The sequence below is a fragment of the Hevea brasiliensis genome, chromosome 9, assembly GCF_030052815.1.
Source record: "Hevea brasiliensis isolate MT/VB/25A 57/8 chromosome 9, ASM3005281v1, whole genome shotgun sequence".
Classification (NCBI taxonomy): domain Eukaryota; kingdom Viridiplantae; phylum Streptophyta; class Magnoliopsida; order Malpighiales; family Euphorbiaceae; genus Hevea; species Hevea brasiliensis.
Genome location: NC_079501.1, coordinates 27,511,941 through 27,527,485, shown reverse-complemented (window position 1 = coordinate 27,527,485; position 15,545 = coordinate 27,511,941). Strand labels below are relative to the sequence as shown.

The 15,545-nt window shown below is 34.6% G+C and overlaps 1 protein-coding gene and 1 non-coding gene across 4 annotated transcripts; one reads left to right on the top strand and one right to left on the bottom strand.

Moving 5' to 3' along the window:
- Positions 1-5,437: 5,437 nt before the first annotated feature.
- On the top strand, positions 5,438-15,143 carry LOC110645456 (uncharacterized). 3 transcript variants are annotated; one of them, XM_058153608.1, is made up of 3 exons: positions 5,438-5,690; positions 6,309-6,799; positions 14,861-15,143. In XM_058153608.1, the coding sequence occupies exons 2-3, from the start codon at positions 6,358-6,360 to the stop codon at positions 14,908-14,910; spliced, it is 492 nt and encodes a 163-aa protein (XP_058009591.1). In that variant the 5' UTR covers positions 5,438-5,690; positions 6,309-6,357; the 3' UTR covers positions 14,911-15,143. The 3 variants fall into 3 exon arrangements, with proteins under 3 accessions (XP_058009591.1, XP_058009590.1, XP_058009592.1); XM_058153607.1 differs by having other exon boundaries at positions 6,224-6,799; XM_058153609.1 differs by lacking the exon at positions 14,861-15,143 and adding an exon at positions 7,589-8,342 and having other exon boundaries at positions 5,438-6,799.
- Positions 9,755-9,861, bottom strand: LOC131183538 (small nucleolar RNA R71). Its single transcript, XR_009151587.1, has one exon. It is a non-coding gene; the product is annotated as a small nucleolar RNA R71 (small nucleolar RNA).
- Positions 15,144-15,545: the final 402 nt, after the last annotated feature.

Here is a 15,545-nt window from a genome sequence, read left to right as displayed (position 1 = left end):
GAAATTAATTTTAAAAAAAATAGAAAAATGTGCATGAACTTAATTTTACCTATGTATCCCCTTAGAATCTAGAAAAATCAAAATTTTCAGTTATAAGTTGAGAGAAGGGAGATTGAGGTGGTTTGGTCATGTGAAGCACATTGGGTTAGAGGATAGAAAGAAAAGAAGAGGTAGACCTAAACTGACTTGGAGGAGAATAGTACAACACGACCTAGAAGCATTACATATTTCCGATGATTTAACCCAAAATCGTTTAGAGTTGAGAAAGAGAATCCATATAGTCGACTCTAATAAATTTTTGGAATAAAATCTTAGTTGAGTTGAATTGAGTTGAGTTGAGTATTACTTGTCATTTTTAAAAAAATTATATGATAATTGATAATTCAAAAAGTATAAAAGAAAAAAAAATTAAAATAGAGGGTGTTGAAAATTTTATTAAAGATATAAAATAATAACAGAGTAATTGAGATTGTATTAAAAATTTCAGTGAGCATATAAAATAATAAAGTAGGGACATTGTGAGAGTACTGAGAATTAAAAGGAGTGTAGAAAATAATTATTTAGAAAATCTGAGAGAAATTGAAAGAGTATTAAGAATTAAAGAGAGTGTAGAGAATAATTGTGTAGAGAATTAATTTTATATATATATATATATATGAATTAGGAGTGGAGTGAAATATTTATTGAATTTTTTTGTATTTAAATCGCCGATTTGGTTCGGTTCGGAACCGTTGGTTCAATACGGTTCGGAATCGCCGGTTCACGGTTTCTAAAAAATATGAACCTGAACTAAACCGTAGAAGGGCGGTTTCGGTCTGATTCGAAGCCGGGTCCGATTTTGATCGAACTGGTTCTGGTTCAGAACCGGACCGTGGCCACCCCTACTCTGGACTATAAATATATATTTTTTTTATCCTTACAAAGGAGATATATGTATATTTGTGTATTTAAATATGTTTAATGGGCATGGAGCCATGTTTTATATACTAGATATATTTTAACAAGTTTCATGAGTTCTTTTAGCTATAAATTTTGAAGAAACTATATTAGTTTTTCAGGTTACATTAATCTCTATAGGTTAGGGATGGGTGTGACAAGCAACATGAGGAATCAAAGTAAACGCCTCTAACAAAAGACATACTTGATCAGGCAGAAGAGGAAGAAGTTGATCCTCATCCCAGCTGCTGCCATTCCAAAAATATGCTACCATCTGTTGTTTTAAATGACTGGGAATGGGGCTAATAGCAACCTGAACTAGGGGTTTGTCCCCCACCCAAACATCATTCCAGAAACTAGTCAACATTTGTTAAAAGTGATTCCAGAGTTGGGGGTTTATGCATAAATTAATTGGGATTTGTATTGGGCATTCCAATTTTTAGGGAAAAATAGAGTTTGAAGAAAATTGATTCTAAATTCCTTTGATATCTTTTTCAAGCAAACCAAAGTGTGTTCTAAAATAACCAAAACTACTTTCGTATGTTATTTGATTACTTTAAAACCCATTAAGTTTTGTAACCAATAATTAATTCCTCTTAAAATCCTAGTTTATTTCTAAATCTAGATGATTTTAAGTTCCAATCCTTGATTATCTATCAATGACTTTCATTTTTCGGTCCTTCAATCAAAGATTAACACAATACCCAATGGGTACCAACATTAGGCACGTAAATCAAGCACACAAGGAAAGTTCAAAACTCATATTTATGTAAAATAAGGAAATACCCAGTCTAAATTCACAAATTAATCTAAAACATGTTTCTCAACTCTGAAATCTAAAGAGTCTACTCACTCATGATGGTATTTACAAAAAAAGATTGATGGAAAAGTAAAGAAAAACATGATAAAAGGACTAAAATAGAAAAACCCAAGTAGAAGAACCCAAAACTCTGGTTTCTGGAGCTCAAAAAATGGTTGCAGCAGCTCCTCCCCAAAAGAAATGGCGTCTCCTCTCTCTCTCTATTAAATTTTCTTTTCTTTTTGTTTTTCCTCTCTTTCCTCTTGTGTCTCTTGTGGCAAAAACTAGGAAATGATGAATTTATATGGTCCCAAAAAGTTGCCCTAAAAGTGAATAAGAGCCAAGCAGTGGATAGGAAATGAGGTGTAAAATTATCCAAGTCGTGAGATTATTCACGTTACGCCGACCGCTTAGGGTTCGACTTAAACCTAAGCGACTTTTAGCAAATTTCAAACAGTCGACCGTCATGCGCTTGAGGTTAAGCAGACCCTTAGCAAATCTCAGCAGACTTAGAGTAAAATAGATTTTTCTGCTCATACTTGACTTGTGCTTCACCTTAAGCACTGCCGCTTTACCCTAAGCAGGATCTTAAGCAAAGTCTCAAGCAAATTTCGGCTAACTTGCTCTTTCAAGGCTTGATTTCTTCAACTTTCCTCTATGCTTAAAGAACTCTAAATTTCTTCAAATCACTTTCTAATGCACTCATTGATCTTCGATTTGCTACAAAATCCTATCAAAAACAACAAAATTACAAAAATCAAATATAAAGTATCTAAATTTAACAAATAAGCTAAAATAAAGCTAAAAAAACATAAAATATACTAAAATATAAGGGCAAAATGAATGCAAAACTACCCTAAAATGCCTATATGAAATGAGTGTAACAACATTCCATTACAAACAGTTTTATAAGAGCCATTACACAAAAGAGAAGCACTATGAACAATGCCCCTTCACATAATAGAAGAGCCTTGTTTCTCAATCAAAGCGTCCAAACCTGATTTGCTCCCAAAGTATTTACCCTTCAAAATCTTAGCCTAAAAAGCATCCTCATTCCCACTAAATGCTAACCCATCGTTGCCAGAAAGGCAGTTTTCATCTCCCTATAAGTTCTAATTCCCAAACCACCTTCATTGCATAGGAGAGTGACCCGATTCCTTTTAACCATATGAACCTTCTTCTTACCACCTTGATCGGCCCAAATAAAATTTCAGACCTTTTATCAAAGTCATCACAAACCAAATGACTATTCGTTTTGCTAAGGAGAGCATCAAAACTATGCTTTCCTACCCGACTATGAATCATAGGATTCCCCAGATACAACCCAATCTCTTCTACCATGCTCATACCTGCTACTTCACAAATATGTTGTCACAAGCCATTGTTCACATTAGTTGAAAAGAAGATCTTCGACTTAACAAGGTTAACTTTCTTACCAAAAGACGCATCAAAGACATCCAAACACTGCTTAATTACATTAATTTGAGCAACAGAAGCTTCAACAAACAATAATAAGTCATCAGCAAAGAATAAATGGGAAAGTTACAGCGCTATTATATATGATATTTTATATATTATTTATTATTTTATATATTATCTTGATGTCTAAATATGTTACATTGATGTTATTTACTACTTTCACATATACAAAATGATGTTAAAAAAGTGTTGCTAAAACCTAAATTCATAGCGAAGCAATTTCATGTGCAATTCCATGAAAAGGTTACACAATTCCACATGCATCAGACATTGGAGAAAAACATCAAGTGTAGATCAATAAATCTTTCAACCAGCATTGCTAGTGAATTTAACGGAGAGAAACCAAAGACCTTATGTTCTGTTTGCAAAGGATTCAATATATTTTCTTTTGAGCCCTTGATATCAATGAAACAATTATGAATAATGAGCAAAGCCAGAATTGAAATGAATAATATATCCTTTGTCAACTAAGGCTAAGAATTCAGAAAAAAACTATTGTAAAATTGAGGAAAGAGAGAACTGGATTTTACAAGGATGAACCTCAAAAATTGAGAAAAGAAACAGCACATAAAAATATCCTGAAACAAAATTAATTTTATTGCTAAAATAGAGATTATAAAAATAGAAGAACAAAATTTTTTTTTTCCTAACTTTTCTTTCTCAATTTTCAGCTCTCTTAAATTCTCACAGATCTCTCAATTTTTTGGGAGTTTTTTGACTTATTTCAACATATTTTTTTGCAATTTTTGGACATTGTTGCCTTCATCATGGTTCTGCAGTTTTAAGACGCACGTGCTTAGGTCCTCAAAAAACTCCAGCAGTTTTAGTAAGTGTTTGGATTTTCTTCTTACAGTTTTGAGACTTTTCGGTCTACTTCAACAAATTTCCTTGCAGTTTAAAATTTTGAATGTTTGATTCCCTAGTTTAAAGACACGAAAGTCTAACCAAAAAAAAAAAAAAAGGAAGCTTCTCACCTTGAAGATTGATGAAAATTAAAAAATAAAGGTACCTGATGAAGCCATACTGATAATCAAGCACCTCCTCATTGTTTATATGAAGTTGAAGTTCATATAGATTGTAAACAAGTACCATGACTTTGCACCCATCTTTTACAGTTTATATAAAGTTGATGTTTCTTAAGCCTTAACCCCTCCTCTCCTTCTCTTTCTTGTGCATGTGCTGGATCACACAAAGTGTGCAGTCAAACTACAAGTTTAGTGACTGCTAACCTCCTACAGTTTGGATCTTTGTTTTCATTTCAGTTATAAGTGCTGGTTGAACATTAATCAAATGCTTTAGGCATCTACATGTAGATATAGCATTGAAGATTCGAATTATGATTTCACTTTCATGGTTTGTGATTGTTGCTTTCTTGCACATGATCGGCGTCTGTGTGTTGTCTTCGCTAATTGCTCTTACCCTGCAGGTTGTGGCAGGATTTATGTCTCATATCATGAAAAACGCAGTTTCTGTCAACACCTCACCTCACAAATAGTGTTGACAACGTATTACCCAGGGTAATTATTAATTTGTCTATTTCCGAAGTATTTTCAAGCAGGCTGTCATCCTGTGAGAGAATTGAAGTTCGAACACAAGATTCCTTGACATGAGTGGTATTGCTTTTGTAAACCGTTGATGCAGAAAATATGCAGAAGCATAAACAACGTTCATATTTCTTTCTCCTCTTATTTGAATAATTCTTTCAGTGTGTATCATATGAAATATTTGCAAATATCAGACAAATGTGTGTGAATTCTTTGACTATACCTGATATAGCTTTATATGTACTGAGAAGCAGCATTTATGTGGAATTTGGATACAAAGAGAACTAGGTGACAATACCATAAAACAATATAAATGTTCATAATTATCGTGCTTCAATGATTAAATACAACTTCTCACCATCATAGATCATGTCTCCAAGAATTTTACCTTGATCTTCATGTCTCCAATAAGTCCCAATGAGCCTCCTATACATCAATTAATTAACTTGATGAATCCAATTCCGCAAACAAAAAGACCCACCCGCCCTTTCAAATTCAATTAAAAATGTAAACATAATATATACAATAGGAAAAAAAAAACTGCCCTTGGACAAAAAGAAAAAAAATAAAACTGGGCTTATACACTAGGCATTTAAAATTCTGTTGGCCCGCAGCAATGCCCGACCCCAAGTCTAGTATATACATATAACGCATGGAAAATGTTTCCGAAGGCAGCCAATGATTGTGGAAAAATGTTTCCAAAGGCAACCAATGATTGTAAGGTTAACAATAAAATAAGCTTTATGTATGTCCTCGTAGTGGACCCTGGTCATTCCGTGTCAGTGAAGATTGGGAGTCGGTCTGTCTGTCTAACTCTAGGTTTAAATTGAAAACTCAAATTGTATTGTTTCAGTTTAATCGGCGCGGTTTGATTTGGTTCAATCGTTTCAGAGCTAGGAGACCGTTCTTCATTCTTCGATCTGGGTTCATGGGTATGCGAGTCACTCTTCTTGCTTTTGAAATTTTGCTTCTGCAACTGGGTTCATGTGTTTTGAAATTTTACTTCTGCTTCTGCAGTTCAACATAGTCTATGTTCTTTGCCTACTGTTGTTGTTTGCTTGGGATAAATATGAGATTTTGATTATTGAGTTCATATTTTTGGGTTGGGTTATTGGTTATTTTTATTGATTATTGAATCGTGAGATGGATTTGCGTTTTTGATTGCTGAAACCTGTTATCGTTGAAATGGGTGTGTTGTTGATTGCTGAAATCAGAACCGATGGACTGAATTGAATTGATTTATTTTGATTCGATATGGTTTGGTTATTTATAAAATTTAATTCGGTTTTTTCGGTTTCGGTCGAAATCGAACCGCACAATCAGCCACCAACCATTTCCCCTTCCTATAAATGCAAGCTGAAGAACATTCCTCTTTTATGGTCCTGACAAATATATAGATCCCAATATTTTCTGTCATCACATAAATCTAGATTCTATTTCATAGCGCTACTGCTTATGATGGCAGCTGGTGCGGATGTTGCGTTAGCACTTGCTATTGCAGGTTTGACTGAAGCAATTAAAGTTGCAATAAGAAAGGGAATTTGGTCCAGGAGAACCCTTAAAAAATCTCCAGGCAACGGTTGAGAATGTGGTCCGATCATGCGTGAAGCCCTGCGGCGTGAAAATCCTCCTACTGATTTTTGCAAGAGGCTAGTCCGGGTGTTCCAGAATGCTAAGGAGCTTGTTGATAAGTACCCGACCATCAAGAAGTGGAACCTGCTCGAGAAGTGGAAGCTCCTGAAGCTGATCCAGGAAGTGGATGATACTATTAAAAGGCTTATGAAGCATGATTTACAGGCTGAACAATATCGCTGCCTTGTAGAACTTAACAAGAAAATGGATCTCGTAATCGCCTCGTTTGGGTCAAAAAGTGATGCAACTAATGGAAAAGAATTCAATAATGAGAGTACAGCCTATGTGAGTTCATCAAAGCCCGCGGCTGAGACTGACACTGAGACTCGAGGTAGGACATCCAGTCCTGCATTTGCATTGCGCTGCAAAATGAAAAAAGCAGTTGTGGATATTCGCATTTGGAAATCTGGTAAGTAGTCTTTTTTCAAGTCTACAGGTTCAATGGGTTTATGCCCTGATATTTTTCTTTGTAGTTGGAGGGTCGCTTTTCCTGCCAACAGAAGTGTATGCTGTTAGGAATATTTGTGGGGAATGGAAATGTAAAATGAAATTGTAGGAAATCAGCTTCTTTTTTATATATCTCAACTTGATTTCATCTTACCACTTTGCTTGATTTTTCATTACAAAATGACCTTATCGTGCGAGCTATTTATAGATGTAAGACTGCTCATATAGAGCTGGATATACAGCTGGTTTTCATACCTATTACAGCTTGCTTAAGGTGCTTGAATATTCTCCAACATTCAGTTAAGAGAGCTGAAATTGGTAAGGAATGGAGAGGATTCTCCAAACTTCTAGCAGCTTCTTTGAAAGAAAATAATCCTACTTCAACACTCCTTGATACTTTGCTTGATATTCTTAACTGGTTTATGAGGAATTTAAACCTTGATTTTGATAGTGCTTTATTAAGCATGTCTGCTAGTTATGAATATTGAGCAAAGCGAAAATTGAAATCAATGATATATCTCTTGTCAACCAAGGTTAAGAACTCACAAGGAACTATTGTAAAATTGAGGAAAAGGAGAGCTGGATTTTACAAGGATGAATGATACATGCATTTTGTATAGTCATTTAGGTTTAATTTCATGGTCATTTTATTTGATTGTTAGTCACTTTTAGCTAATTTTATTAGTTATTTAGATAGTTTTTCATGATTGTCAATTTTTGGATTAATTTGTAATTTTACTTTGTTTTGTAGGAAAAATGGTGTTTTTGAGGGATTAAAAAAAAGAAATTTTGCGAATGAAGAGTGAATTTTACAGTCAAAGATGTCAAAAACAAGTTTAAAAGTTGAAGTATGCATTGGCCTAATTGCGCATAACTTGCCGCATAAGTTGTGCAGTTCTGCACAGGGAGAAGAAGCAAATTTTCTATTCCTGCCGAAATCTGCATAAGTCACTGCATGACATATGCAGACTTAATCCTTGCTTATGCAACTTCACACAGAAGGCCTAAAAACCTGCCGAAAACTGCATAAAGGACTGCATAACTTATGCAGACCACTTATGCAGTTTTATAGAGTTTTCATAATGAGGGGCAGAAGATTCCCACATGAAAAACATATCTCAAACACACCATTTTAGAACTATTTGTCAGAAAAAGATATAAATAGGCCCTTATCTCATTTTGGAAAGAGAAGGAGACAAAAAAAGGAGCAGTAGCAGGGAAAGAGTCAGAAATTAGAGAGCAAAACGTCACCTCTCCATTTCTAGACCAGATTTAGAGTTTTCTTTCCTTTCTTGCATATTTTCTACCTTTCTTGTATTGGGTTTCTTAGTTCTTAGCTTATATTTAAGATTTATTTCCATAATAACTCAGAATTTTCTTATAAATATTATGGGTAGTGAGTAGTTTTCATTAGATTCTGGAGTTGGGATGTAATATTTGAGATATTTTGTGGATTTTGATTGGGTAATCAATATTTTGTGATTTTAATAAAGTTTTATTCATTTCTTGTGTGCTCAATGACATGCTTGGTGTAGGATCCCATTAAGTATTATTTTTAATCCATGGTTGAAGCACCGAAAGGAGAAAACCTTGTGATAGATAATCAAGAAATTGGACTTAATTAACTTAGATCTAGAAATAGACTAAGGATTAAGAGGATTTACAGATTAATTAAGGAACTTAATGGGTCTTGATTAATTTTAACTCCACGAAAATAAGATAAGATTGATTAAAGCATTCTTTGTCCTACTCGAAAGGGTATTCAAAGGATTTAAGAATTAATATCCTTAAAACTCGTAAATTCCATAAGATTAGGTAACCAATTTAAAAATCCCAAAATAGCTTGAATATGAACTCCTGAACTCCGGAATCGCCTCTTTTATTATTGTTAATTTCTAATCGAATTTAATTACTTGCCATTTCAAATCTTGCCATATTTCAATTTGCTTATTTTAATTTGATGCAAATTTAGTTAAATCATTATATTGTTGAATAGATTATTGATTTTGCACATATAGATTTCATACTTCAATGTCTATCAATTTATTGCTTTAATTTCAAAAATAGTTCAAATTAGCATAGAAAAGATATCGTTCCCACGAGGAGTTGTGTTAATGATTGAATTTTTTATATAAAAATTTGATCAAAACCGTGCACTTGCAGTTAGGTCACATCAAGTTTTTGGCGCCATTGCCGGGGAGTTGTTTGTTTAAGATTGAATTCTTGATTATTTTAGTTATTTATAGTTTTATCTTTGTTATCTTTTCTTCTTCTTTTTTTGTGTTTGTTTGTTCTTTTTTTTAGGTACTCTTAATCTTTTATGAGAAGAGCTAGAAGCACAAGCGACACATCCTTATTATTTAATCCTGAAATTGAGAAATTTTATAGAGCCAACAAGAAAGAAACCAGACAAAGGAAAGAAACCTTGAGAGCTGAAATCGAAGCAGACATGGCTGATGAAAGAATAAGAATTGGTGGTGGTAATGCTAGAAATGATCGAAACAATGAAAATGGAGCTCAAGGTGAAGAGGTTATAAATGCTAATGTGCCTAAGGGAAGTATGATGGATCATGCATTTCCTCGTTTTGATGACTTGAGAGAGAGTATAGCAAGACTAAGAATTGATGCAAATAGCTATAAGATGGATTTTGGAGTTCTTCAAATGATTCAAAATTCCCAATTTGGTGGACACCCTTCCGAAAGTCCACACACACATCTAAAGAAGTTTGCTATGATTTGTGATATGCAAAAACAACCTGAAGTATCTGATGATGCAGCAAAATTGAAGCTATTTTCATTCTCTTTGAAGGATAGAGCATGGGATTGGCTTGATTCTTTACCTCACAACTCTATTACAAATTGGGAGCAACTCATTGATGCATTTCTTGCACAATATTTTCCACCAGGAAAAACTCAAGAATTGAGGAATCAAATGACAGCTTTCAGACCAAGAGAAGATGAAACTCTCTATGAATCATGGATAAGATGGAAGGAATTAGAGAGACAATGCCCACATCATGCCATTCCAAAATGAATGATAAATCAGAATTTTTACACCAATGTTACTCCTGCAATTAGAGGGATTATTGATGCTCAAACAGGAGGAGAATTTATTATGAAGCATGAAGATGAAACTTATGAGCTATTGGAGAAAATTGCAAAGAATACTCATCTTTGGAGTAGTCCAAGAGGACCAGCTCCAACTCAAAAGAGGCAAGCTGCTGGAATGTATGACCTTGATCTATTCAACATGATTAATGCAAAGTTTGACACACTTACAAATATTTTGGCTAAAAAGATGGAAGATTTAAGTATATTGGTTAGTTCATCATCATCATCATCTGGAAGTTCACAACAAGTTGCTTATGCAGAAGGAACTACCAGCTGTGGAATAGACTATGGAGAGCAAGCTGCATATGTTGGTAATTATGAAAACAAACAAATGGGGAATCCTTACTCTCAAACTTATAATCCAACTTGGAAGAATCATCCCAACTTTTCATGGGGAAATCAGCAAAGTCAAGTCCCAAATCAGAATCTTCAACCACAACAGCAACAAGGAATTCCATATCAGTAAAATAGGCAACCATTGCCTAATTTTCAGCAGAGAAACATGAATCCTGCACCTTCACCAAAATAGCAAGAACAAGGTTCCACCACAGAAGCTTTATTACAATAGATTCTTGCTAACCAAACTAAGCATGATGAAGAGATGAAAGAGATGAAAGCAAGGCTAGAACAGATGCAAACACATAACAGAATGTTGGAAAATCAGATTGCACAACAAGCATCTTCCTCAAGTACCAAGTCTTTTGAAAAACTTCCAAGTCAACCGGAAAACCCAAGAGAGCAGTGTCAAGCTATTACTTTAAGAAGTGGGAAGGTTGTAAACAATGAGAAGAGTGAAAATAGTGAGAAGAGAGAAAATGAGAAAGAAATTGATGAGAGTGAAAAACAAGAAAGTAAGAAAGAAAGTGCAGAAAAAGGTAAAGAGAATATTGAAGAGAAGGAAGAGAAATATATACCTCCAGAGCCTTACAAACCACAACTTTCCTTTCCACAAAGATTTCAAAAAGCCAAACTTGATAAGCAATTTGGAAAGTTCTTAGAGGTTTTGAAGAAGCTATACATAAATGTGCCTTTTATTGATGCTCTTTCACAAATGCCCTCTTATGCAAAATTTTTAAAAGAAATTCTCTCAAACAAGAGGAAACTTGAAGACCATGAAACTGTAGCTTTGACAGAAGAATGTAGTGCCATACTCCAGAAGAAACTTCCTCCTAAGCTTAAAGACCCCGAAAGTTTTTCAATTCCATGCCACATTGGGGAGTCGTGTTTCACAAAAGCCTTATGTGATTTAGGGGCTAGTGTTAGCCTTATGCCCCTCTCCATTTATGAGAAGCTCAATATGGGAGATCTTAAACCAACCCACATATCTCTTCAGTTAGCTGACAGATCAATTAAATATCCTGAAGGGATTTTGGAGAATGTGCCTTTGAAGGTTGGGAAGTTCTATATACCTATTGACTTTGTCATCTTGGACATTGAAGAGGATTCTAATGTCCCAATTATCTTGGGAAGGCCCTTTCTAGCTACAGCAGGAGCATTGATTGATGTTAAGGGAGAAAAATTGACTCTTAGAGTTGGTGAAGATCAATTGGTTTTCAATATTAATAACACTATGAAGAAGCATCATTCTGAAGCTGATACTTGTTTGAGAATTGATATCATTGATGAGCTGGTTGAAGAACACTTCAGAAAGAGATATCCAGAAGATCCACTTGAAAATTGCTTGGTTCATGGAGGAAGCATAGACTATGACAACCCTTATGTGGCTGCATAAACTCAACATTTAGAGGGTAGTCCACCATTCATTTCTGCTCCAGTTTTTCAACTCACACAAAAGGAAAAAGTCAAATCTAAGCAACCATCATTCAAGGAAGAAGATGCACCTAAGGTAGAACTTAAGCAACTTCCTTCTCAGCTCAGGTATGAATTTCTTGGCCCCAATAACACTTATCCAGTAATTGTAAATGCAAACCTGAGCACTTTAGAGGTTGATAAGCTGTTAAGAGTGTTGAGGCAATTTAGGAAAGTTTTAGGATATACCATAGATGACATTAAGGGAATAAGTCCACACTTTTGCATGCACAGAATTATTTTGGAAGAAAATTGTAAGCCATCTATTGAACATCAGAGGAGGTTGAACCCAAATATGAAAGAAGTTGTTAAAAAAGAAATTTTGAAGTTGCTTGATGCAGGGATCATATATCCTATCTCAGACAGTACTTGGGTGAGTCAAGTACATGTTATCCCTAAAAAAGGTGGAATGACAGTGGTCAAAAATGAAAATAACAAATTAATTCCCACCAGAATAGTGACTAGTTGGCGAATGTGCATAGATTATAGAAAATTAAATATTGCCACTAAAAAATATCATTTTTCACTTCCCTTCATTGATCAAATGTTAGAAAGACTGGCTAGGCATTCTTATTTTTGCTATTTAGATGGGTATTCAGGATTTTTTCAAATCCCTATCCATCCAAATGATCAAGAGAAAACCACTTTTACTTGTCCATATGGAACCTTTGCTTATAGGAGGATGCCATTTGGGTTGTGTAATGCACCAGCCACTTTTCAAAGGTGCATGATGGCAATCTTCTCAGATTTCATTGAAGATATAATGGAGGTTTTTATGGATGACTTTTCTATTTATGGATCTTCATTTGACATATGCTTGGCTAACCTTTTTAAAGTTTTACAGCGATATGCAGATACTGACCTTGTGTTAAACTAGGAAAAGTGTCATTTCATGGTTCAGGAAGGGATAGTGCTTGGACATTTGGTGTCTAACAGAGGAATAGAGGTTGATAAAGCCAAGGTTGAAATGATAGAGAAGATGGCTCCTCCTACCAATGTCAAAGGAATTCGAAGTTTTTTAGGACATGCCGAGTTCTACAAACGCTTTATCAAGGATTTTTCTAAAATAGCCAAACCTTTGTCTAATTTGTTAAATCATGACATACCATTTGTATTTGACCAAGAGTGTTTGGATGCCTTTTGTAGGTTGAAGCAAGCTCTTATCACTGCACCAATCATGCAACTGCCTGATTAGAGCCTACCTTTTGAAATTATGTGTGATGCTAGCAACTATGCAATTGGAGCTGTTCTTGGTCAAAGAAAGGACAAAAGGGCTTATGCTATTTATTATGCTAGTAGAACACTGGATGAGGCTCAAACAAATTATGCAACAATCGAAAAGGAATTCTTAGCAATTGTCTTTGCATTGGAAAAGTTCAGACCTTATATTATTGACTCAGAAGTGGTTGTATTTTCAAATCATGCTGCTATTAGGTATTTACTCCATAAAAAGGAGGCTAAACCTAGGCTCATTAGGTGGATTCTGATGCTACAAGAGTTTGATTTGGAAATTAGAGATAAGAAGGGAGCTGAAAATGTAGTTGCGGATAATCTTAGTAGGTTGAAATTGGATGATGAAGAAATGGATGAAGTCCCTATTGATGAGTTTTTCTTGGATGAACAACTTTTCTCTCTTATTGCTAAACTACCTTGTTATGCAGACTTGGTGAATTATCTTGTGGAGTTTTACTTCTAGGAATGACATGGCAACAAAAGAAAAAGTTTTTGCATGAGGCAAAATTTTATAGGTGCGATGATCCTTTACTCTTTAGGAGATGTTGTGATGGTTTAATAAGAAGATGTATTCCTGATGAGGAGATAGAGAGTGTTATGCATCATTGTCATGCTTCTGATTATGGAGGACACTTTGGAATCTCTAAAACAACTAATAAAATTCTGCAGGCTGGTTTCTTTGGGCCAAACCTTTTCAAGGATGTGAGGAAATTTGTGTTATAATGTGATAAATGTCAAAGGAGTGGAAATCTGTTAAAAAGAGATGAAATGCCCCTAAATGATATTCTTGAGGTGGAATTATTCGATGTATGGGGAATAGATTTTATGGGCCCATTTCCTCCTTCATATGGTAATAAATACATTTTAGTTGGAGTCAACTATGTGTTAAAGTGGGTAGAAGCTATTGCAACTCCAACTAATGATGCTAAGGTGATAGTGAAATTCTTGAAGAAATTTGTCTTGAGTGGATTTGGAGCTCGAAGGGCTGTAATTAGTGATGGGGGTTCACATTTTTGTAATAAACAATTTGAGAGCTTAATGAGGAAGTATGGTGTAGTGCACAAGATAGCTACCCCATACCATCCTCAAACTTCAGGACAAGTTGAAATTTCTAACAGAGAACTCAAACATATCTTGGAAAAAATGGTGAGCAATTCTCGAAAAGATTAGTCTGCCAAACTAGATGATGCTTTATGGGTATATAGGACTGCTTACAAAACCCGTATAGGAACTACTCCCTTTAGGTTGGTGTATGGTAAGTCTTGTCATTTACCTGTGGAGCTAGAGCATAGAGCATATTGGGCCATTCAGACCTTGAATTTTGATCTCAAGCAAGCTGGTGAGAAGAGGCTATTGCAACTTAATGAGCTTGAAAAATTGAGAATGAATACCTATGAAAGTGCCCGTATTTATAAAGAAAGAACTAAAGTTTGGCATGATAAGCATCTTAGGAAAAAAGAATTTAAAGAAGGTGATTCAGTTTTGTTATTCAACTCAAGATTGAAATTGTTCCCAGGAAAACTTAAATCAAGGTGGGTTGGTCCATATAGAGTTTCTAAAGTTTTCCCTTATAGAGCAATTGAAATTTGGAGTGAAAAATTTGGTAATTTTAAGGTCAATGGGCATAGATTGAAACATTATATAACTAGAGACCCAATAAAGGGAGCAAACTGTTACAAGCTCTCTGATCTCACACCTTCTTTTTAGTGAAATGCATGAAGAGTCCAGCTAAGGACTACAAATTAGCGCTCTTGGGAGGTACCCCAAGTTCTTTTATTTTGCTTTTGTTGATTTACTTTTATTATTTTTATTTTTATCTTAAATCTCCCCAAATTCAATTTTTGACATTGTTGAATCTTGTCCTTTGTAGATGTCTTTCAATGGATGAAGGTTGTTGAGCTACTGGGGAGTAACTCTTAATCTGATATTTTATCCATTAACTCTCCCAAGATTAGTTTATTTTCATTGCATAACCTGTGCAGGACCCCTTCATGGCTTATGCAAAAAAATTTTCAGCAAAAAGGGTCTGCAGCATATACTATTTGCTTCTTTATTGAGGTTGGGTGTGTATCTTTTATGTATTTGTGCTTATCATGATAATATGATGGTAAATGGGTCATTTTAGTAGTTTTGAACTTATTTAAGTTGTGTGATTCAATGTGCACATGCTGCATTCTCTTGGCATAACTTAAAGAGTCTATTTTCTTTTATGGATAAGTGTAATTTTGTGCAGACTTTTATTGAGCTTTAATATGCTAGAATGTTAATTTGCAGGGTTTGGGTTGAAATGACATAATTCACAATTGTCTCTTATGCAGAACTTACTTCTACAAGCTTGTCTGGTGCAATTGTGATGGATTCTACATATATTGATGTGTTTTTTTATGATAATTTCTCATGATTTATACTTCGCAGGGTTACATTTTTTCATTCTAGTGTATTTTTCAAACTTGCAAAACGTTTTTTATTGTAATCTGAATCTTGTTAAAATGTGCATAAGTAACTGCATAACTTATGCAGCTTTCAGGTCTCATTTTTTGCCATTTTTCTTTTTC

Excerpts from the sequence above, each read along its gene's own strand:
- LOC110645456 (XM_058153608.1), top strand. The coding sequence starts at position 6,358 with ATGCGTGAAGCCCTGCGGCGTGAAAATCCTCCTACTGATTTTTGCAAG. Across the intron at positions 6,800-14,860 it reads TATTCGCATTTGGAAATCTG|ATGTCTTTCAATGGATGAAG; the intron begins GTAAGTAGTCTT and ends TGTCCTTTGTAG.